The sequence below is a fragment of the Camelus bactrianus genome, chromosome 2, assembly GCF_048773025.1.
Source record: "Camelus bactrianus isolate YW-2024 breed Bactrian camel chromosome 2, ASM4877302v1, whole genome shotgun sequence".
NCBI lineage: Eukaryota > Metazoa > Chordata > Mammalia > Artiodactyla > Camelidae > Camelus > Camelus bactrianus.
Window position 1 is genome coordinate 95,777,060 of NC_133540.1, and position 24,968 is coordinate 95,802,027.

At 33.7% G+C, this 24,968-nt stretch overlaps 3 protein-coding genes across 4 annotated transcripts in view; 1 reads left to right on the forward strand and 2 right to left on the reverse strand.

The window, feature by feature from the left end:
- Positions 1 to 14,500, forward strand: part of NUDT9 (nudix hydrolase 9) — a 32,515-nt gene extending 18,015 nt beyond the window's left edge. The window contains exons 5-8 of the mRNA XM_010966150.3: positions 510 to 621; positions 3,495 to 3,641; positions 4,786 to 4,870; positions 8,602 to 14,500. Of these exons, the coding sequence (XP_010964452.1) occupies positions 510 to 621; positions 3,495 to 3,641; positions 4,786 to 4,870; positions 8,602 to 8,780 (523 nt within the window). The 3' untranslated portion in view covers positions 8,781 to 14,500. The remainder of the gene's footprint in view (positions 1 to 509; positions 622 to 3,494; positions 3,642 to 4,785; positions 4,871 to 8,601) is intronic.
- Positions 14,501 to 14,788: 288 nt separating this feature from the next.
- On the reverse strand, positions 14,789 to 19,042 carry LOC123620004 (secretory calcium-binding phosphoprotein proline-glutamine-rich protein 1). The gene is made up of 5 exons (XM_074352815.1): positions 18,963 to 19,042; positions 17,970 to 18,002; positions 17,800 to 17,877; positions 15,971 to 16,015; positions 14,789 to 14,941 (listed from the first exon to the last, which is right to left on the reverse strand). Exons 1-5 carry the CDS (start codon positions 19,017 to 19,019, stop codon positions 14,789 to 14,791), a joined length of 366 nt encoding a protein of 121 aa, XP_074208916.1. The 5' UTR covers positions 19,020 to 19,042.
- A 2,672-nt stretch (positions 19,043 to 21,714) lies between these two features.
- SPARCL1 (SPARC like 1) overlaps positions 21,715 to 24,968 on the reverse strand; it is a 42,830-nt gene continuing 39,576 nt past the window's right edge. For both annotated transcript variants that reach the window (XM_010966148.3, XM_074346935.1), the window contains exon 11: positions 21,715 to 22,174. In XM_010966148.3, the coding sequence (XP_010964450.1) occupies positions 22,146 to 22,174 (29 nt within the window). In that variant the 3' untranslated portion in view covers positions 21,715 to 22,145. The remainder of the gene's footprint in view (positions 22,175 to 24,968) is intronic.

Consider the following 24,968-nt stretch of genomic DNA (forward strand, 5'->3'; position numbering starts at 1 on the left):
AGTAAAATTTCTTTTATCAAAAGAGGGGATAAAGATTGAGAAGCACTCCTTTTGAGACCAAATGAACCTGTATTATATAATCTGCTTTTCTGAAAACATAGGATGAACTGTTAAAAGCAAATATTACAGATCTTTTTCTCTGCTTATAATGCTTAAAAAGGATCCTTGGATTAAAAAAAAAACTTTTATGACCTTTCTTTTAAGTTCTGTTCTGCTTTAAAATTTTTCAATAGTACTTTAAGTAGTAAAAATTATTTATATCTTGAATTTTTATATGGAGACTATAAAATACTTTATGAAAAGTGGACATTTGTCTTGGTTTGTAACAGTGACAAATAAAGAATATTTTTAATACAAAACAATTTTTAAAAATAAAACTAGCTGATTTGTGGTAAATATATGTATGCTCTGTTATTAAAAAAATGCATCTTTGTAATTTTGTCTCAAGCTTGAGATAGATCCTTGGTCTTTGTTCTAAATCAGTTATGATCTTACGTTACTATTTATAGGTGGAAAAGGGATAGAAGTGGAAATAAAATCACCAATCCTATTTCTGGGAAAAACATCTTACAGTTTGTTGCAATAAAAAGGAAAGACTGTGGAGAATGGGCACTCCCAGGGGTAAGCATTAAAGTTAAGTCAAATTATGTTTTAAGTTCTTTTTAATTGTTTTTCTTACTATAATGTTACTGTTTATGGATCTTTTCTACTCCATTTATTCTCCATTCCTCCCTACTTCAGTTAGTAATTCTTTTGTCATTCATCACTGCAATAAAGTGTCACTGTCAATGACAAATGTAGGCTTTTGCAGAGTAAAGGAAACCATAAACAAAACAAAAAGACAACCTACAGGCTGGGAGGAAATATTTGCAAATGATGCAGCTGACAAGGGCTTAACTTCCAGAATATACAAACAGCTCATACAACACAATAACAAAAAAATAAACAACCTAATCAAAAAATGGGCAGAAGACCTAAACAGACATTTCTCCAGTGAAGACATACAGATGGCCAATAGGCACATGAAAAGATGCTCAAGATCACTAATTATCAGAGAAATGCAAATCACAACTACAATGAGGTATCGCCTCACACCGATCAGAATGGCCATAATTAAAAAGTCCACAGTTGATAAATGCTGGAGGTGGTGTGGAGAAAAGGGAACCCTCCTACACTATTGGTGTTAATGTAGTTTGTTGTAGCCATTATGGAAAATAGTATGCAGACCTTTTGAAAAACTGAAAGCGGAATTAACCATATGATCCAGCAATCTCACTCCTGGGCACGTGTCTGGAGGAAACTCCAATTCGAACAGATATGTGCACCCCAGTGTTCATAGCAGCACTATTTACAATAGCCAAGACATGGAAGCAACCTAAATGTCCACTGACAGATGACTGCATAAAGAAGTTGTGAGATATATATATAGAGAGAGATCTATATATGTATTTCTTTCTCTCTCTCTCTCTATATATATATATAATATATGATGGAATATATTACTCAACCATAGAAAAGAATGAAATAATGCCAGTTGCAGCAACATGGATGGACCTAGAGATTATCCTACTAAGTGAAGTAAGTCAGAGAAAGAATATCATATGGCATCACTTATATGTGGAATCTAAAAAAAAAAATAATAATACAAATGAACTTACTTACAAAACACAGAGACTCAGACAGAGAAAACAAATTTATGGTTACCAAAGGGGAAACAGGAGAGGGAGAAATTGGGAGTTTGGGATTAGCAGATACAAACTACTATATATAGGATAGATAAACAAGGTCCTATTGAATATAGAACAGGGAACTAAATTCAGTAATTTGTAACAACCTATATTGAAAAAGAATATGTATAATATATATAGCTGAATCACTATACTGTACACCAGAGACTAACACAACATTGTAAATCAATCATACTCAATAAAAAGGAGGAAAAAAAGGAAAAAAAGTTCTTGCATTTGGGAAAAAAACAAAACAAATGTAGGATAATACAACAAAGCTGTTAGAATCTGAGTCTAATTCTAAAACCCTTGGGAAAGAACATGGACTTTGGAGTTAGACCTACGCTTGTGTTCTGGCCTTTCTACTTTGAGCTGAGTGATATGGAGTTCAGTCCTTCACTTTAAAGATAATCATATCTATTTCATAGGATTATTAGAGGGAGTGCACAAAGCACCTGGTGTATTAGATATTTATTAATGTTGGGTCCTGTCTCAGAACCCAACCCCTATTCCAAGCCCAAGAAAAGATTTTTAGTATTTTTTGGTTGAATTCTGATAACTTTAGACATAATAAAAAGATAACTTTTATTACTTACTATTTCTTATAGTTTTTAAATTTCCATAATGTCAGGAAGAATATGCTTTTATTGAGTCCATGTCAATAGTATATTTCAAGTGGCTGTTAAAAATGTGTATACGTTCAGTAGAGGGTTTTATATTTTATGCCATATTGTGAAATGGAGATAGTTTGATAAGAAGATGACTCTTTATACACATATTGCTATCCCCAAGGATGGCTTTTCTTTGTAGGATAAAAATGGAATGAAAATAAAGATTACAGCTGACTGATAAAAGCTTAAGCTAATTATTAGGAGCCAAATAGTCAAATTTCACTCATGCTGAGTGCGGAATACAATAATGACATCATCATAAGATCTTATCTTTTTATTGTCATTTGTAATTCTGATCAGGGAACTGTTGTCATTAGTATCATTTTGTGAGTCATTCATCTAATCAATATATATTTTGAGTATCTGTCTTGTCAGCTAATATTTTAGGCATTGGGGATACAACAGGGCAACATAAACATCCCTGTCTTCTTGGTGCTCACACTCCAGTGGGGGAGACATAAGATAAATAATATAAGATAAATAAATTATATAAGATAAATAAGTTACTGTATGTTAGAAGGTGGTAAGTATTAAGAAAAATATAAAGTAAGGAAGGGGACTGGGAAGTGTTTGAGAGTTTGCAATTTTAAATCGGGTGGTTAGAGGAAGTTTCCCTGAAAAGGTGACGTTTGAGTAAAGATCTGAAGGAGGTGAATGAGTGTACCATTGGCTATCTGGGGAAAGCATCCTGGACAGAAGTAATAGCAGGGCAGATACCTTAAGACTGAGGTATGTCTGGCACATTCCAGGAACTTTGAGGTCAGTAGGGCTGGAATTGAATAGCCAATGGGGAAAGTATCAGCTTGCTATAGTCTTTCTTGCCTCCAGCCTTTCCTTCCATGGCTTGAGTTTGAAAAATACCAGGAAAGGAGTCTGATTGGCTCAGTTTACCATAGGCTAACCTTGGACCAGTTACTGTGGTTGAACATATGAGATACCCTTCTAGACTGCTTCTACTAGAAACAAATGATTTAGAGAAGAACACAGATGATTATGAACAGATAGAGCAATATATGTCCACTACATCTCTCAGTAAATATTTATTGATTGAATTAGAGCTTACTACTTTTTGTTTGTTTACAAAAATGTCTCTTAGGGGATGGTGGATCCAGGAGAGAAGATTAGTGCCACACTGAAAAGAGAATTTGGTGAGGAAGCTCTCAACTCCTTACAGAAATCCAGTGCCGAAAAGAGAGAATTAGAGGAACAATTGCATAAACTCTTCAGCCAGGAACATCTAGTGGTAAGAAATGGTGGTTCCTAAGAAGGATTTAGTCCTGTGGATTAATGAAAACTACTTAAAAGTTCACCTGGAAATCTGGTAGATCATTTTTTGAATAAAGTGAAATACTTGTGTATTTGAAATACATACATATTCATAAGAATAAATTACATTATAGTAGATCTTCACTGTAAATAGATGTCTATTTAAATTTTTATAGCCCAACTTTAGGTTGGTTGCATCACTTAGTATAATGTATTTTTTTCCTCTTAGTTTTTCCTTAGACTGAATGTGAGCTAATGTACCACTGAGCTCACTCATCTAACAGAAAACCTTTTCTTTTTTTTAAAAAAATGCATGAATTCAGCTTTTTTGAGAGGACATTTACATTTTAAATTACATTATTTAGAGTTTTTCTGGTTCCTAACCATTTAAGTCTCATGTCTATTTTGTCTGTACACCCTTTGTGATTTAAGAAATCACTTTACAAGGTATATGTGCACGAATAATGAGGAAAAGGATACATTTTCTTTTGAATTGCTTTGTTTTCTTTCTAGAATTAGGATTTCTTAATTATTTATCTATGTTGTTTAGGTTTTGGGTCACATTTGTGTTAGATGGCTAGATCCAAATCTTTTCATGTATTAATAGCTGAAATACTAGTCTTTACTAACGTTCCTTATAGATCTTTATTTAACTAGAAGAATCTATCTTTGTGTATCTAAAACTATAATCACAGGATTATTAAAACAGAAAAATACTTAAATTATAGAGTCTTTATAAAAATTTTATGGCCCAAATATGACTATTCTCAGATTCTGAAGTTAGAGTCCAAAGTGTTGAGGGTTTTGTGGATTTTAAAGCTGCCTCAGAATGTTCATGAGAATATTGTTCCCTTGGAATTTAAAACAAGCATATGGGATGCTACATTAAAGGTTCTATGATATTTACATTTTCTATGCGTGTTGGTAAAAAACACATAACGTATAATTTGCCATCTTAACCATTTTTAAGTGTACAGTTGAATAACGTTAATTAAATATGCATTGTTTTGCAACAGAATATTTCTGATTCTGTTGAAGGTAAATGCTCTGCTCTACCCATTCCTATTTTTTCCTATTTCACCCTACACTTTTTTTTTTTCTGTGCCTCCTTTTAAAAACAGATATATAAGGGGTATGTTGATGATCCTCGAAACACTGATAATGCATGGATAGAGACAGAAGCTGTGAACTACCATGATGAAACAGGTAATTTTACTTATGTTTATTAAGCCAACTGAATTAGAGGATCAATTTCGGTCAAGCAGCCTACTAGGGCATAATTAAATCTGGACTTTTTAGCATTTTAAGTCAATCAGCTACTGACTGTAGGATTATATTTATATGAAACCAAATTATTGATATTAAAAGAATATGTAGAAGAAAGCTTTAAAAGTGTTATCAGTAACTAATTTCCTTTAATCCACTGGTGGCATATAAAATTAATTTTGAATTTATAGACTAAAATTATATGTCTTAAAGTTGTCAAATTGTTTATGTAGTATGAATCTATGTAAAACAAAAACAAAAGCAATTGGAGATTTGAGGATGAAGTATAGCTATGATAAAGGAAATGGGATTTATATCTGTATTACTGTTTGAAATAATTTTGAAATAAGCATGCATTATTGAAATACAAAACAATAACAAAAAACTTACCAAGTATTGAAAAAACTTTAAAGTGAATGCTTTTTCTGGTCTACGGATTTAAAAATTTTAGGGGGGTAAGTGGGAATCAAATCTGTTATTATAAAAGAGGGGGAATTTGCTATCTTAAAAATTAATTATGATCTTTAATTTATATACTGAATGGCTGGCTTCTTTTGAAACATTTTATTGTTAAATTGGATGATACTTTAAAATTTTGTTTCATCTGTATTGAAATGAGGGTACCATATTAGAAAACTGAATGTTCTACCCATGGCTTCTTAGTTGTGTAAATTTGTGTAAATCACTTATTCTCTTGGACTCAGTTTTTTCTTTATAAAATGGGCTGGAAGATGTGTCACTTTTATGTTCTTGTTGAACTTGGGGAAACTCCTAGCACCAGGTTCATTATTTCTATATAAAAACTTCAGCCAAAGTATTAGGAGAATTCATCCTGGTATTGAGAACTTAGAAGAAATATTTCAGAAGGAGAAGTATGCAAATACAATTTAGAAGCAGGCCTCTACAATTTAAGTATGATAAATTTGTTAGCTATTTATTTTTGGAAAAACAATGATCCTTTAGAGGTTGATTATGTAGTGGTTCAAATCACTGTTTTCACCCTTTCATTCTCTCTCTATACTTAAAAAAAAATTTGTGATCTGATAATTGCAGATCTCTACCATATCTGAGTCTGATTCTGATGCTTGCTTTGTCTCTTCAGACTGTGCTTTTTGCCTTTTAGCATGAATTTAGTTATTTTGAAAGATGAACATGATGTATACAGTAAAAGGGACTGAGGCAAATAGACCTTTAGTGTGAGGTTTTGTCTTTACCTGACTAGGAGTTAGGCAGTGCTTATTATTTGCCGTGACTGTGTCGTAGGCTAAAATTTCCAGCTTTGTTTTTGTTTTCTTCTCTTCTGTTATCTCTGGGTTTCCCTAGAGACTACTTAAATAAGGTCTGAGCCATGCAGTTCTTTCAGTTGTATTCCCCTGTTATTTTATGGAAACCCTGTTGATGTAGTGGTGAGGTGTAGAGGGAGGAGAATCATAGGAGAACCCAGTGATTAAGTCTTAGTCTTTCGGTGAGCCTGTGCCCCCGGGGCTGTGACCTTTACATCTGCTTGTCAGTTTCCTCCTTCCACCCTCACACTCCTTAGGTGAGACGGAAGGCTAGCGCTGGGTATTTCCCTTCCCCCAGGCTGGTTGGGACTTGGTGAAATAGTTTTCCATAAGTGCAGAACGCTCTGGGTGTATTTCAGAATGGTTACCTTCTCCATTTCTCTGTTGGAAGCAAGTGGGAATTTTTCTCCAGTCTTCACCTGGAGGTAAAACTCATGAAAATGTGATCCACCCATCCCAAGATTGGGCCTCTAGGAGATTTTATCTCTCAATCTAGTTCACAGATCAATTTCCAAAAAGTAGTCAATTACCTTTTAAAAATTTCTACCACTGGCTGACTCCAGTGGAGGGCTTCTGTTTCCAGTAAGTTGTGATTCTCATTATTGGCCTTTCTCTCCAGTTTTCAGGGTGTCATTGTGCCCTGTGACCTCAGTTCTCTGATGGATCCAAGAAGAGTTGTTGATTTTCAGTTTGTTCAAATTTTTCATGTTTGTTAGGATAGGAGTGATGACTTCCAAGCTCTTTACATGTCAGACTGTAAACTTTAAACTTTTTAGAATTTTGTTTTGGGTAATTTATTAGGTAACCAGAGGGAAGGATGCTTTTCAGACATTATTAGAGCCGATAAAGAGCATATTATTGGAGGACATTGTTATTTAGATAATCAGATATTTTAATTTAACTTTTAGATTCAGGTTTACTTTTTAATTTTTGTTCTCCATTGTCAATTGGATGTTGTAGTTGCAATGAGGATACACAAAGAGCTGTCATTTTAGCATTGAGATTTAGAAACCTATGGGCTAAAATATTAGATTCTTTTCTTTTAAGAAATAACTGTATTGTTTTATTATTTTAAGATAACCATTATAAAGATAAAGGATATGTATGTTTATAGTGAATTATTTAGAAAATAGGTGACATAAAACGGAAAAATTTTAAAGCACCAGTTATTTCATTTCCCAAAGACCACTGTTAACATCTTGATTTAGCTTCTTCCAAATTTTGTATAGCTGTTTTTAAAATAGAAATGGACTCACATTGTGCATTCTATTTTGTTACTTGAATTTTCACTTAAAAATATATTATGGACATCTTTCTATGTCAGTTTTTATAGGTCTGCTTCACTTTTAATGACTAAATGGGAGTCCACCGCACAGCTGTCTTATTTAATCTGTGCCTTCTAGATGGAAAGTTTGGTTATATCCATATTTTTCTTTTTGATTATAAATAATATTGCTTTGAGTACTTCAATAGATTTGTCTTTATTTCCTTAGGATAAATCCTTTGAAGTGGAAGTGCTGAATTGTTTATTGTATCCTTAGTGCCTAGTACAGAGTTTGGTGCATAAGAGATTCTGATATTTGTTGAATGAATGCTCATCAAAGAACATTTGCTTTTTGCTTGTTTGTTTTTTAATATTTTGTTTGTTTTTTTAATGCAGTTTCTTTTGGGGAGAGAGTAACTAGGTTTATTTACTTATTATTATTATTTTTTAATGAAGATACTGGCAATTGAACCCAGGACCTCGTGCATGCTAAGTACACACTCTGCCATTGAGCTATACTTTACCCCCGAACATTTGCTTTTTAAAAACTTGTGATTAAACATTATCAAATTGTCCTACAGAAACATGCCATTTACATTGCCAACAGTGATTGAGAGCATTTGTTTTAATTTTTGATAATTATACTGATAAATATTTTAAATAAAATGTGTTTATATGTACTTATAAATATAACTATACATATTTTATGGTTTCTGATTTGGTATCATGCTTAGAAAACTCCAGTTACGTTAAAACTATAAAATGAGTCATCAATAATTGTTTTCTTTCATTTTTTAAAATTTAAGTCTCTAATCCCTCTGAAATTTTGATATGAGGTTTCATGGTTATTTAATGTGAACTCTTTTCTTTTAAGGATAATAGTTCTACTTCATAAAGAGAAAAACTTTCTTACTGATTCCTCTACTTAAAATTTAGAAACTTGGTTAAAATTTGGGCATTTAGGAAATTTGGAATATTCTAGTTTTTAATTCACTTGGCCACCTAATACAATGTTGATTTAAGATTATTTTTAGTGAGAATACTTGAAGATACAGAGTTCTGCTGAAAAACAAATGAATATATAAATTACTTTTTCTTGACGATGTTTTCTCTTTGGTAAGCAGGTGAGATAATGGATAACCTTACTCTAGAAGCTGGAGATGATGCTGGAAAAGTGAAATGGGTGGACATCAGTGATAAACTCAAGCTTTATGCTAGTCACTCTGAATTCATCAAACTTGTGGCAGAGAAACGAGATGCGCACTGGAGTGAGGACTCTGAAACTGACTGCCATGGGTTATAGCTCTCCAGCTCCAGAAAAGCCAAAGGCCAGCAAAGGAGCATTGCTGAAAAGAAGGCAGATCACAGAGCTCACATGTAAAAAGGGCAGGGTAGGTCACTTGGAAATTCACTTTATTCACTTTCAAAATGATTTGCATTTAAAAGGTTTTGCATCAGAACAAAATTAGTAAATATGGTGAAACAGAACACAGAATTTCCTGCTTCCCGGTCCAAAGAACTATACACAATTGTATTTTGTTTGTATTCTGTTTAAGCATGGCTTAAACCAAATTTAAGCAACTGATACTCTTTAAAGAATCAGAATCTGAATAATGATAAATTTCTGTTCAGCTATAACTTCTACTTTCCATGTAGTTCTTGTTTGTCAGTTGGTTTTTTTTTTTTCCAATTGATCTTGGATCTGAAGAATGTTCTTGCCATATCAAGCTTCTTTCAGAGCAGCACCAACCACTGTTGTATAATCTGATTTATCTTTAAATTATTTGCTTCACATCTCGTTTTAAATGATCTTATTGAAACTGATTTCAAAAATGGAAACCTTATTTATTCTTGACTTTAGAGTCGGTTTTATGAGGAAATTGCAGTCACTCTTTTAGTCAATACAGATCAAGAACAGTAAACCAGCTTATGTTCTCATTTCCAAAAATGCTGAATAAAAAATGTGTCCAGGAAATTAGTAATTTAAATTGATATATGTACTTCACTCTGCTATAACTGTATGTGCCATAAATGAATTAAAAATACACTTTCAGAAAGGAACTGCAGTCAGACAGAGACGGAGGGAGGTCTTTTGAAGTTAAAGTGTTTTTTGTTAGAAAAGGATTATTAAGGACTGACATAGGGTTTTGAGAGACTCACTGTTAACATTGTAATTCCCAGAGGAAAGGAAAGAGTTGGTGTTCCAGGTGTTCTTGGAAGCAGGGAAGAGGAAGGACAATAGCACTGCCTTGTCTCAGTGGACATGTGTATCACATTCTAGCCAAGATATCCATTGGAAAAGTCCCATGATACTAACGCCTGTCAACCTGAGGTAGGGACTATCATAATTCCATCTTTGTTCCAGTTGGACTACAGATGGGGCATCTGAAGAAAAGGATGTTTAAGGGATAGAGATGTGGTTGTTTTCTTTTCTTCAGATACTTGTAAAAGGTATTAGGCCTGCTTTGTATCTAGAGAACAGAACAAGGGCTAAGGTAAATCAGTCTAAGGTTTTGTTTTTGTTTTTCGATTTAGTGTCAAAATTCCTTTGGTGGTAAACTTGAACTGAACTGACAGGGGGCTTTTTTCCCCTTAGTATGACTATAAGTTTTATGGAGAAACATTAGAATATTTTATTTCAGGATACTGCCTCAGACCCCTCTGGAAGAGTTATTAAGGTTTATGTTCGGTATTAATTTTCTAAAATCCATAAAATCCTGGTTGTTGGGTATATGATAAAAGACTTGTGCTTGACAAGGATGACCTGCTTATTGGGTGAAGGGTAGGATGACCTTTTCCCAGCATGTAAGAGTCTGATTCTAGTTTTACTGTTTGGCAGGAAGAAATTGCTTCTTCCTGGCACTTAATAGAATTCTCTAAAATGGAAACAGCTTACAAAAGCTTTTGACAAAGTTTAAGCAGTTGCCTACAGCATGACATTTCCTTATGTTTTATTAGTTTTGATACTTCTAAACTGACATTAGTAAAGATGTTAATTTTTATTAAAATTTTATTTAAAGAATGACTAAAGCACATGGTCTATAGATAATAAATTTTTGTGGCATTTTCTAGTTTTCATTGGAACATTTACAAAGTATGCAAAGCGATAAAACTCCTATACCCTATAGATAGATAGAAGTAGATAATCTTCTAAGTTTCCAGCACCATCTATAATAGAGAAAAAACAGATTAAAATTTCATTTTAAGACATTTCTGGAGGAATATCTTCTCTATCACTAGGTGATATTGCCTTCATATTTGCTTTTTAATATGTTAGATATAAAGAATATTTTGGGTTTTAAGAGATATTTAGTAGAATAAATAATAATAGCTACCATTTATTGAATATCTACATTATATCACTTAATCCTCACAACAGTCCTATGAAGTTAGGTGATATTCACTTCACTGATGAAAATGATATTTTAGAAAGGTTGCCCCAAGGTTTATTCAATAAGCAAAAGAGCTGAGATTTGAATCCTGATCTGCCTGGTTCCTCTGACGATTGTATTCCCTACTAAAGTTATGGAGCTTTTATGATTTGTTACTTTAAGTTTGTAGTTTGGAAGATTCTGTATTACTTAAGCAGTATTCATGTTATATATGACATAAATAGTAATACATTTATGGTTTGTGACTTGAAATTTAAGGGCCACATCTGATCTGACTAGCATTGTTGAAACTGTTTGCAAAACTTTGGCCCAGAGACAATTGATAATATCTTAATGTAAGGATGAGTAACTCCATCAGTGTTTGTCTTGCCAGCAGGTATTCTTGAGATTTGAAAGCATTCAAATTCAAATAGAAACAAGATGCTAAATGAAGCTAAAGAAGGCACCTAAAATTTCTAACCACTTTTAGAAGTTAAATGCTACTCTGCTTTACAGTATAAGGATTTATGGTAGTTGCTATTATTTTCTAAAGTACCTGTAAAATTATAATAAATAAATTGATTTATTTATAATTTACAGCATTTGAAGAAAGCACTTGTAATCAATTTGGTCTTGTTTACACCTACTTCAATCATATTATTAACTTACCAACATGGGCACAATCTGAGGCTATTTAACTCTTAGGATAAAAAATATTTTAAAATGTATAATAATGCTTAAAAGATATTTGGAGATTTTACTAACCGTATATGACTTCTGACACAGTAGTAAGAGATTTATTTCTGCCAAAATAAATAATACAGATTATAGTTACTACATGAAGATATTTTTGCCATAATTTTCCTTTGCCTCCATCTTATGTCTCCCATATTATGGTTATTCAATGCCTATGTGTTTGTATTGGTAGTCATGTGTATTGGGAGGTAGATAATAGTGTGGTTCTGTAATACCTAAATGCTGATAAACTGAACCATTGAACTGTCTTTTCTGCAACATAGAGCTTAAGTTCTCCTGCTTCACCCCGATGGCCTAAAAGCATTTGAAGTGGTAAGAGACACTTAATAAGCGCTTTAGGGCAATGAAATTTGTCAGAAGGAAAACTTGGGTGAAATCCAGTTTCTGTCTCAAAATTGGAATTGAGAATATTTTGATTTATCAGTGTCTCTCAAGGTAGATTAAAATAAATACATACTGTATATAATTTTAATTGACATTAATTCAGATACTTAAAAAGGGAATATACCTTTTCAGTCTCTCTCTCTTTTGTATATATTTTAAATGAAAGAAAACTTGGCTGAGAATCAAAATAGAAGTCTCAAGGTTTGTAGCCTTTCCATCAAGTGAGCCGATGCTTTTATGTTAAGGAGATTTGTACCCTTGCCTTGAGATCAGAACGTTTCTAGATTTGGTAGTTTCACAGCAAGCTTTTCTTACTGTTTACTCTGAATTATTTGTAAGACAAAAATAAGCTTGAGGTAAAATTTACTGTTTGAAATTTCTTAACCTAATGCATGTATTTCTGTAAACTGAAATTTTGCCAGATGCTATGGGCATTATGGAAAGAATACACTTTTAGACCTGCAGAAATTCTGACCTAAAGATCTTGGAGGAAACTGAGTTTATAACTCATGAGCTTTAATTTGGATAGATCAGTTGGGTTCCATTCTGCCATATGTTTTTATGGTTCAAAAGAATTATTCTTACCTTTTCTAAGATTAAATGCCATTTGCTTTTATCAATATAATCATAGCAAAGAAGTCTTACCCCAAAGAAACCCTAAAAATAAAAAAAATTATTAAAGTTATCTTTTGTCCATTAAGTAGGTTTGCAGTTCATAGCTTAAAAATTAATATGGACTTACCCCAAGTTGGTTCAAAATACAAATGATTAACTGTGAAAGAAGAAAAATCAATGATCAGTGATATCAATGGGTTTACTTTTTAGCTTATTTTTAACTTAGTACATATATAAGCTAAAGTATTTTCTATATGAAAATTTGTTTTTATTGAAAATTTAATTCCGTTTTACTGCTTAGTGTTTTATTTTCACAGTGTAAGATTTTAAAATGAATATGCAATATCTGGATTCAAATTCCCCTAATTCACAAAAATATTTTCTTTTAACTACCTTGTAACAGTATTCATTATATCTGAAATATAGAAAATTGATGTGGAGGGGGAGCGGATAGCTCAAATGATAGAGTGCATGCTTAGCATACACAGAGTCCTGGGTTCAATCCCTAGTATCACCTCTAAAAACAAACAAACAAATAAATAAACCTAATCAACCCCCCAATTGATGTCACTGGTTAAGAAGCTCTCTGTGTACACCTCCATGAAAGTGCTATCTTTCTTAAATTATGTGAAATTTTCTGTGTGAATGATATTTGAACCAAAATTTTAAGACAAGTATGACTTTGCTTCCAGGGTTTGCTTACACAAGCAATTTCATTGGGAAAGTATTACCTTGTAACTTTCATTGGGAAAGTATTACCGTGTAACTCCCTGTGGTCCTGTTTTAAGAGACTGGCAGCTTGCTCAAGAAATTGACCACTCTGTCAAAAAGGCAAATCTGTTTGTAGAGCTGTCCCTCCCAGCATGGATGCAAGAATATCTAAGCTAAACACTATCCTGCTTGTTCTTAGGCAAGAACAATGCGGAATTCCTCTTCCTGCTCCTTGACTTAGCTACAATCACTGGGAGAAAAAAGTTCTCATGACTATGAAGAAATGGCAGTTCTATAAGTATTCTGTCAGGATCCTTTCCAGGATGGGTTGTAACCAACAGCACTTTTTAAAAGCTCATAAAATAGTGTAAGTCAGTATGAAGTGTTCAGATTTGATAATTCGAATGAGTTAGATGTCTGAAGAGTCAGTATTTTCGCTGGAAGAGACTTTGGGGGTATATTCATACATTTACCCAAGGTCACACAGCTAATTTAATTTTAAAGATGAGCTTATAATTTAGGCTTCCCCACAACAGATCAGTGCTCTTTTAGCCATGTTTTGATGTAAAGGTCGATTTGCTAATTTTGTAATTATCAATAATTATTGAAGGTAGGTTCTTAAACATTTTTAGAACATATATTTATATATATATGTATAATAAATTCTAGAAATATGCTAGAATTTTCATGATTTGTCATTTGGAAATGGACTATAATACTGTTTAAACAGAGTTGATTATGGGAAGAGCACTAGCTATTTGAATTCAAGACTTAGATTCTTATTTAATTTGACCTTAAAGTTTCTGGGACACTTAAATATTCTTCAAGATGAGTGACTTTAAATAATCTGTATTAAAGAATCCTGAAAATTTTTACCTCAGGCACACATTGATTGAGGCCTAACTTTCTGACATTTTTGCAAAATACTGCATGTCTCTAATTCTAAGATACCGTCAGCTGTGAAGTGTACCATTTAGTTAGTGATGCGTCTTAAAGAAAAAGGAGATCCTAAGTTAAAGGCATCTGCTGTGAGATGTGTTGATTTCAGAAAATGTTTAAGTGTGAAAAGTGTATGGGAAATGAAATTTTTTAGTATTCTCTTTTGTAATTTAAGTATTTCTCCTATGTTTTCATAAACAAAGATTTTGAATAACATACCAATAAAGGTCCTCATTAAAAAGTTGAATTATGTGCAGTTCAGTAAAAAAAAAGTTATCTGCTGGGATTTAGAATTGATAATCTTTATTGTATTACGCATTCATGCTAATAAGTCATTAGTGAAGAAATAATCTAGTCTATTTCATCTCTCCTAAAGCAATTTATTCTATCACTCTTAAATCTGTGACTCTTCACCTTCATCCTCATCTATGATAGAAGAGGCTGTTTTGTCAATTTGGATGAGTTGAATAAAGGAATATAGATCTGTTTGCATGCATTGAGATAGTTTTTTGGCTTTGAATTTAAAAGCCACACTTTATTTTGTTTCCAAATGAATTGGACAAATAAAGATAGATGATAAGATGAACTGGCTCATCATATATAGGGTGTTGAATGTAATATTTTTTATAAACTTATAGATTAACAAGGCAGATGAATTTACCGCTATAAGGTCATCAAGTGTCAGGACCTAGAATAAAGAAACATAATCAAATAATCAAGGGGTTATAATTCAGCATTTTATCTATCTTTTCTATGTTATACATTTTATATTAGTTTGATTAATGAAAACGTGCTTTTTAGAATTCTAAGCATTTATAAAATTATGTCAGTAGGATTCACATTCACTAGTATTTTAAGTACTTCTACCCCATAGTACTGTCCCCGCACCCAGCCCCAAACCTACTATCTCTGGAAACATGTAGTCCACATTTTCTTTTGTGGACTCCAAAAGTAGCAGGAACTTCTTGGAATGATCGTTAAACTTACATTTATGAGGTTGGAAAAAAGACTATATTTGGGGATCACCTCTTTATGAAAAGAAGCTTTAATAATATCATTTCCTATAATTGCAATAGAAGTAACATAAAAAAATTTGGAATTAACATGCTATATTATACATAATTTGTTTTTTGCTTGTGACTGAGTCAGTCTCATCCTATGTGATTTTCCTTCATTCAGTAAGATCCTGTCAAAAGTAAAATTTAAATAATCCCTTTATACCATGATCATAATCTTAAATCTAGTTCAGAGGCTTCTGAGACAGAATCCATTTCAGTAAGAATGCATTTTCCCCCACTGTAAGCATAAAATTTTAGAGATGTAATGGACTTTATATATCATTCATTTTCACTATTTTATATTTTAAGAGAAAGTAAGGCATGAAGGAGTTTGAGATTACTCCCAAGTATTAAATGACAGAGCTTGCATCCTCAGATTATTTGACTTCAAATTCTTTTTGTGCTAGTCTCCTGGGTTCCATCCACATGGTCAAGGAAAGTTTCAGGTTTTAGGTAGTTCAGTTTTCAAAGATATGTGAGATTTATACATTAAATGGCTCAAATAAGACAAAATAATCAATCACTAGTGATCCCCAAAGGAGAATGATAGCCATTATTTTTGGTGTCAAGTTCCTTTCCCAATAAATGTAAAGAATTTTCAAGGTTTTGTTTTGTATTCTTTTAAATACTTTCATAAAAGAAACTTAAAGTATAATTACCTGATTTGGATTATTAAGAAATGGAAAAGGAAGAGGAATTGGAATCTACAAAAAAGGAAAAAAGAGTGAATTATGTGATGTTCACATTTTGTTTTAGCTTTTTTTCTCAATTATTCATCCATTTACTTGTCCATCCATCCATCCATCCATCCATCCATTCATCCAGTATTTATTGAGCAATTGCATGCTCTCAGGGAGTCCTCCTTCTATGGGAGAGATTAGATTTCAGTAGATTTCAAATCATTTTTTCTTTCAAGAAGTATGCGTATTATGCTTAATTAATCAAACCTAAAGCCTAGGAATCTGTCTTTTGTGTTGATAGTTCTTGCAAATCCATCAGTTTCTGTACGGTAAATCATTCTTTGCCTGGATTTTTAATACTATTCTGCCATCTGGTGGAAAGAAGAGCTTCCATTTCAAATACTAGTGATTGTATTGCCACACAGATTTACATAATTTAAAAATAAGATGTTAATAGTGATTCCTAAATTTTAATTATAAACCAAGACTCCAGGATTTTGCATTAAATGTAAGAACTTAGAAATTTAGTGTCTAAGATTCAAATAGGCCATATGAAAGCATAAAAGGGAAAGAGTGTTCCATTGAGGACTATAACTTTAGGGACAATTTCCAAAAGCCTACTTAAAGTTAAAAAATAAACAGTTTTAAATTAAATATCAGCCAAGGGAAGATGTTTGTTACATTTAGATATAAAAGCAAAATTATGCAAAATTGTGCTTATATTTTAAAAATATTTAGGTAATAGACAAGGAGTCAAACAAAATGCTATTTTAAACCGTGTATGAACTTTTCAAAACATCATTGCCTAAATACTGTTTATTTAAGATATCCCAACCTGTGTTGCAGCCTCATTACCCTAGTCTTTCTTTCCCCAAGTTGCCTGTCCTTCTCAGCACTTGCTGTTCCCTCTGCCTGGAGTGCCCCACCTACTTCTCATGACCTGGCTTGGATACTTCTCTGTGAAAGAAGTCTTTGGCACACAGCCTAAATCAACTGGTTTTGTATTTGCATCTAGAAGCATTTACACAAATACGTTGTTTTTTCATTTATGAACCTCTCTTCCTTATTAGATTATGAACTTATTCATACCTTTTTGTATTTCCAGCCCTCACTGTAGACCCCATTATATAGTAGACACTCAGTAAGTATTAGCCAAATATATGCTGTCTGTACCAATAAAGGCAGCTCTATTATGTATTTAGCATTGTTCTGGCCTTTATTTAAAAAATGTTTTAAGAATCCAGATATTAGGAGAGATTGGAGAGGATACAGAAAGAAAAACAAAATAATTATATTGTTTGACCTGTGAGAAAAAGTTACAGACAGCTGGGAAAAAAAAAACTTTAGAGAAAAGAAAGCAGCAAGGTGATTTAGGAAAAGAACAGGTAAAATAGAAAAAGATTAGCATTCCCATTCCCTTCATAAAGAGTAACTAAGCTTGTCATAGTCAAAGAAATTCAGCATAAACACCTCTGTTTTTTGAATGGAGTTACTGGGAATTGAACCCAGGACCTCAAGCATGCTAAGCCTGTATTTTGCCACTGAGCTACACCCACCCCCCACCCTTAAGTACCTTTTTGATAACAAGTGTAGAGAGATATGGGAGCAAGTTACTGAAGCTTTGGAGGGAAATTTGCTAGCCCCTTGTCAAACTTTCGCAAGCTGTGCAGGGAAAGAAGTGTGAGTAGTTGATGCCTGGTGGCCTCCGAAAGCCTCATATTTCTGTGTCAAAATTTGGAAAATGTTATAACCATTATCCAACTAATAAATACTTTTTGTGATTTGAGATCCCCCAAGCCTGTGCTTACCAGGGGCAATTGCGGAGGTAGGGGAAACGGGATCTGGGGAAAAAATGCTGGTTCTTGCGGTGGGTAAACGTTAAATCTCTGTAACAAGATACAGGATGTCAGTCATTTCAAACATTTGCAGACTTTAAAAGTGATGAACATGTCATTTGAAAATACAACCAGAAGTTTACCTGACTACTGGAACTTCCTCCAGGTTGTTCAAGCTTGTAAAACAATAACAGCAACAAGGTGAAACAACATATGGCAATACGTTATTCATTACGGAGAGGTTTTATTCTAAATGAGAATAGGTAGCAAGCCACTCATCAGTAACGTAGCTTTCCCTCCGAAATAAAAAGCAGTCAAGTCTAATAGGAAAAGTTAAATTAATTTTGTCCAGTGATTTAGAATTTGTACTTTCTACCTTTAAACTTACTTCCAAAGAATGTTTTTCTTTACATTTCTTAAGATTAATTACATATTGCATGCCTCTTTACCTTTGAATCAAGAGTGCTCTCTAATTGTTCTCAGCATTTATGAGTTCAAAGTGGAGAGAGTGTGGAAGTGTAAATTTAAACTTTGTATCCACAAATGCAAATTTTGAAAGCTCCCTCGCTTCTTTGAAGGCTCCTTTGTTACAAAATGTGCAGGGAACAGGATTTCTTGCCTACTAGGTGCTCTACATAGTCAGACCATAACAAATGCGGAATAGAATCATTGATCTCATTTGTATGATGGTGAAGCATGACTGTAGTCAACATGAGACGGTTTGGGATAAGGGTATTGTAAATGAAACTCAATTTAAACTGCCTAAATAAGACCTAGGTCACTGAGGGGTACTTGCTTTATATTGCTTAATATATTTGAGAGCTTCCTATGTTCCATTGGATACATTTTTATCATTCTCGCACAACTCTGAGGTAGTTCTTAAGAACTCATTTTACAGACTGGGAAGCCATGGGTTATTTCCTTGCTCAAGGTCATGCAGCTTGCAAATGGCATGTAGATCTGAGATTTGTATTGGAGACCCTTAGAGTGAAGAACAGTGGTAAACTCCTAGTTCTGCAAATCTCCTGAAGTCCACTTTCCTTTTCTGTGAAATGAAAAGACGCAGAAAATGCTTTCTAGCCCAGAAATACTGTCTCTAGAACAGAAATGGAGTGGAAAATAGGAGGAGTACTTACAGGGATGGGCAGAGCAGTGGCAGTGATCAAAAGGCTAGCCAGGATAAGAAATTTCATTCTGAAGAAAGAGTCTGGAATTGAAGGGTTAGGAGATCATTTTTTTGTTTTTTCTAAGTCCTCTTCTCATTGTAAATGGACTTTTTAGTGAGAGATTTTAAAATAGTGGTCAGCCTATATTCTTGTCTCTAGATCTAGGCTTTGTAAGCCTAGAACAGTGCTTTAAAAATCTTTAAACAAGACATGCATTCTTGGGCTCAAAACATTAACATACACTTCCTATTCTTCCTTATAATCTCAAAGTTCAACCCATACTGTTTGGTTCCTGAAGTTATTTGATTTTGTGATCTCTACCCACAAATCTTCAAACATGAGATCATGCTTAATATTAGAGATGTATCACCACTGGTTCAATGAGATTTCTTACGTAATATACAAATAAATCCACCTTGAGCTTCTACCCCCATGAGATTTACCAGGTCTTCATGTGGCCTGGATGCTGCTAGACAGTTATACTTCATCAAGAAGGAAATGATATGGAAAAATCTTGAAAGGCATAATGAGTTTGTAGAGAATAAACAATATAAATAAAATCAATGCTGTCTTTACTGGCCAGCTGATTCTGAAAGCAAACCTTTTTATAGTCTTAAATCATATTTAATTCAAATTAACTTACCTTGTGAGTTTCAAACCAAATCACTGTACTCTGGAACTGAATTTTGGAAGAAAAATCAATTTCATCATATTCTTATTAAGGCATGTCCCCAGTATCTAAAGCAAGTTATATCTCTTTATATATGTCACTCTTCAACTATTTTATACCATGTATTTGGAACTCAGCTCTGATTTATCTTTGTGCTATTTTACTTTGCCTTATCCCCCTTTCCCCTTTTCATGTTTCTCCTTTGTATTTTTCTTCCTTCTGGATTCAAACCCTTGAATTTTTTTCTTCCTTTGATAAGTGGACCTGTTAGAAATCATTAAATTATCCAACAGAATTTTACCTAGTGCAATAAAATCAGTTCAAATTACACTGTATGTCTTTTCAGTTACCTTTGCTTCAAATGGTCCTTGAGCAACAAATTCAAAGAGCAGTGTGATCTAGAATCTCTATGCCTGTCTAGTATTTAAGCCAAATTGTTAATACCTTTGTGGTCATGGGCAATATGAGTCACAGAATTTGCAGCTGAACTGAGTAATTGGTTCTAGACAAGGAACTCCAACTTCTAAAGTATGTCAGTTACACAGAAATAGGCTTAAAGACTGATTACTGAGAAAATAACTTCATCTCCTTGGTTGGGATTAGAGTAATGTCTTTATCACAAACAACCCACAATTAAAAATTGTGACTACCAAGAATATTAGAGTGCTTTTACAATATATCCAGGGCAGCTATACACATGGGAGCCTTAACTAATAGAAAAATTTAAGGTTCTAAAACTTTCTATTATTAAATAATATTTTTATTTCAAAACAAATTATTTTCAAGTAAAAAATTTTTAGTGAATATTTAGGTAGTGTCCTTAGATCAAAATCACTTTTCACTATTCCAAAACATTTAAAATATTTAGAAGACATTAAAGATAGCAATTTAGGTCTAAGTGATGCCTCCAAAATTAATTTCACTGTTCCCAACAAATGTACAGTTACAAACTTGGTTTTTAATTAGTTAGGACCTTTCATGACATTTCTTTGCAGGTATGCAGAAAAACATTCTGAATTTTGGAATAATTCCTAAAGTTATTTCCCTAGTTGGGAGAAATTATAAATAATGCTTCATTATATTTTGATTAATCAAATTTATCTTAATTATCTAGACATGGCATGGTGTGATGTAGTCTGGTTAAGAACAAATGACTCGAACTAAGAGTGTAAACACAATTTTGAAGTTAATCAGAGAAGATTATTCTGATAGAAAACAAACTGTCATTTAAGTGTCCTTCAGATAAAATTCCTAGGGGCCTATTCTCTCAGTGATTATAGATAAGGCTCTTAACAACAAAAAATTTTTTATTATTTGAAAAAAAATTAAGACAATTGCATTAATATCTTCTATCAGGAAAATATGTGAAAAACCATTTTATTTTCTTTTAAATATTGTAAGTAGGGTAAACTGGGTGACAGGTTCTTTTATTGCTTTGCTTCAGACCTTGGAAAACTCTATTTTGATATCTTTTATATTTTTGCAATTTCACTTATACTGTATTAATAGTTACCAAAGAAGAGCTCAAAGAGAAACACAGATTTTCTTTTCTGACACATCTTGCTATCAACTTACGCTAGTAGTATTCATACCTGACCACATTGGACATCAGGACACTTCAGGGCTCTCCACTGTCTGTTAACTTTATATTCTCTTTAAAAACATGAAACGTGTAGTGATTTTGCAGGGCCTCGCTCTCCCCTGACACACATGTACACCAGCACAAAAGCTAAAATTAGTTGTATCAAGCAGGGCATAATCATCCACATTTTTAATTGAATTGATTTGATTGAACTTAATTGAGCAATTGAATTAAAAAATTTTTCTGTTTAAACTTACATTATGGCAAAGGACATTTATGAGCAACTGCCATTTTAACAACTGAGTATTTATTTCCCATAGGAAAAGTCACCTCCAAGCACACTCATACTTTTTTTTTTTTTTTAAGCGGTAGGGTCCAGGAAGCACAACTATAACTTGATATGAAGTGTGAGCCCTGGGCTGGTCTTTCACATACAATTGTTTAAGTAAATGACTGGAAACAAATAGGCATTTGGATTTTTATGGACTTTTATTAGGATATTAAGATACTGAAAATAATATACATCAACAACAAAGAACATTATTTCACTTTTTTGAAGTGCACATAATATGGACAAAATGAACCTACTTTTTTTGAGTTTTATCATTTTTAAGTATCTCATAATTGGATGCAGAGAGTGATGAGTTAAACTCTTGTTCACAAACAGTATATGTATGGTATTTTGCATATATTGACTTTACTTAATTTTAGAGTTTTATTTTCAGAGTTAATGTTAAATGCCTGGTGCATATACTGTTATCAAGCAGTGACTCTCATTGTCTTCTCAGACATGCAAGCATTTTGCTAAATATAAATCTACAAATATTATGGCTGCATATACTTCAGAAGTGATAAGAACAGGGGAGGATGCTGGGAAGTTTGCGTTCTTTCAAATCTTAATTCAAAACAGGAGATTTTCATCTATGTCTTCTGTGAAAAACAAAAACAAAATACAATTTTAGAAAGTAACCAGAGTAGTAATATAAACAAACAGTGTTAGAGCTGGGGGGTCAGAGAAGCCATCAGTAAGGCCGTATTGGTGGGTCTCATTCCTGGCCTCCTGAATCTGCATCCCCAGGGGTGGGCCAGTGGCATGTATACATTTAGAAGGCTCTGCAGGTAGTTCTTATGTAGGTTAAGAACCACTAATAGAGGTGGTTGAGGGGAGGCCCAGCCAAGAAGAGCTAAGTACATTAATCTATAAGGGTTGCTAAAAAAAATCCAAATAAACAGAAGTATGATGCTAGTTAAATCAAAGTTCCAATCAAGTAATTGTAAAAGAACTTAATGCCACACCTGTGGAAGAAGACAGCGTCCTCTCAGGGATATAAGACCACTCCTTACCACCATGGCCCACTTCACTCAATAATTGTTAAACAGATGCTTAAAGCAGATTAATCTGAAGCACACTCAACTACTACCCTGTCTGGGATACCACGTAATTTTCCTGGCCGATGTAAGTCTTCATCTTGCCCCAAAAGTGGGAAAAATTACAGACTTTTTGGTAACTTTGACTTTGGGTAACTTTCTTTTGAGCACTGGCTTCATTTGTAAGGTAGGGCTAATAGTCTTGCTCCTTATAAATTTACTTATATTCACACTCCTATTTTTTTGTCTTTTTTCTGTTCTTCAGATGAGAGATGTCCCTCCTGTTGACTTTGAGGTGAATCCTCTGCCTGTGCCCAGGATCTCTTCTCATCTTTTCAGAATTCTCCCCTATTTTCTTCTTTTTCTTGTTTTATGTCCTCAATCTTTCCTTTTTTATTTTTACTGGACCCTTCCCCTTAATGTTTAAATATGCTGCATTTCCAGCCTTGAAACAGTGCCTAGCACTATGTAGCCCATCAGTAAAGATTTGATGAGTGAATGAATGAGTAAGTGAACGAATGAGAGCTCGAGCCTTCTTTATTCTCAAAAATGCTTCCCCGGGCTCTGTGTCCCTCTCTAGCTCCTGCCTGCCTTCAGACATTCACTCTTTAGCCTTTCTTATCTCCTGTTCTTTCTCAGTGTCTGGCTTGCATCTCTATCATTCTACCAAAACTCTCTCACCAAGGCCACCGAGGATATCCTTATTCCTACGTACAGCAAATATTCCCCATCTTTCACTTGACATCTCAGCATCACTTAGCACTGTGTGCTCTTCCTCCTCTTTGAAACACCTCCTTAGACATGGCACATCCTATTTTCTTTTTCCTTTCAGGAGACTTTTCACTCTTTTCTGGTGAACTGCTTCTTCCTTCTCTACCCATTGTTCTTGGTGTTCAACCCAAGACCCTTTTCCATGTAACTCAGCCCATCTTCCTCAGGGAATTAATTCCTCTTCCCTAGTATCAGTTACTTTCTGTATGCTAATAATCTCCAAATATGTATTTAAATTCCCAAACTCTGTCTTGAAAAGCACAACCACACATTCTTCTATCAACTGTACACTGTTACCCAAGTACTTCAAAATTCTGTGTGTTCCAAATATGTATTTAAATTCCCAAACTCTGTCTTGAAAAGCACAACCACACATTCTTCTATCAACTGTACACTGTTACCCAAGTACTTCAAAATTCCGTGTGTTCCAAACAGAATTTGTCATTTCCTCCCAAACCTGCTTCTGTTCTTTTATTTTCCATCTCTGGAAGGTACCTCTACTTATGCTGCCTGGCCTGAGCGAGGAACCTAGGCGTGGTACTTCTCTTGCTCTCAGTCTCTCAACTGTCTGCTTCCTGTCCCAACATATTTCCTATCAAACACTGTCTTCTTATTTCTCCATGCTATACATCTTGAATATGTTTATATTCTCAAATATATCTATAGGTTGCTTTTTAAAAAATGTATTTGAGTATGTTTACTTTTCTTTTTCCCCATTATAACTACCCTAATTCATGTTCTCATCAACTCTGTCTGGATTTACTACAGCTTTTCTCTGGCTTATGCACAATGTAATCAAAAGAATCTTTATTAGATACAAATCGAGTGAAATCACTCCCCTATTTAAAACACTTGGTTATCCTCCAGTACTCTGAGGATAGTATCTCTAAGTGGCTTAGCAGGATCTGCTTGTTGTGACTCGTTTCCACTATTAGTCTCACTTGGAAGGTTTTCCTAAGATTAACGTGGATATATGTCAACACATGGTATGTCATACGTAATAAATAAATGAGACTTTCACCTCTTAATTGAACCCCATTTTTACACACAAGGAAAATGAGATTTGCTGAGGTTAAGTGGCATGCCCTAGTTCACATTAGCTAGTTAATGACAGAGCTGGGATATTTCAGCACATCTGGAGATGCAAAGGAAGTTAAAATTCAGGACCCCACTGGCTAAAATTTATCTTATCCTGTGGATTTCTCAGTCCTGAGAGAATGAAGAGTATGCTTACAAATAGACATTATTACTATTATTTTTTTTCTTTTCCTAGCTGAATCTCAAGGCAGTAACTTGTTTACATGTTCTGATTGAATACTTAATATCCGCTTTATTGGCTTACTCTGTGATAATTCTTTCCCTTCTTCAAAATAGCGTAATCATGGCCAAACCACAGTGAACAAACAAGATCATTAGGAGTTTTGTGAGTTACTGAACTTCAAGCCCTTCCTACTCCTCCCAGTCACCCAGCACAGGGCTTGAGTGAGCCCACATGCTGAAGAGCTGCCAGAAGCCTCAAATGGAACAGCGAAGCGCAACTGGTTTCCTCAAATGGCCTCTGTTTAAATTTGCCTTTGGGTCACTC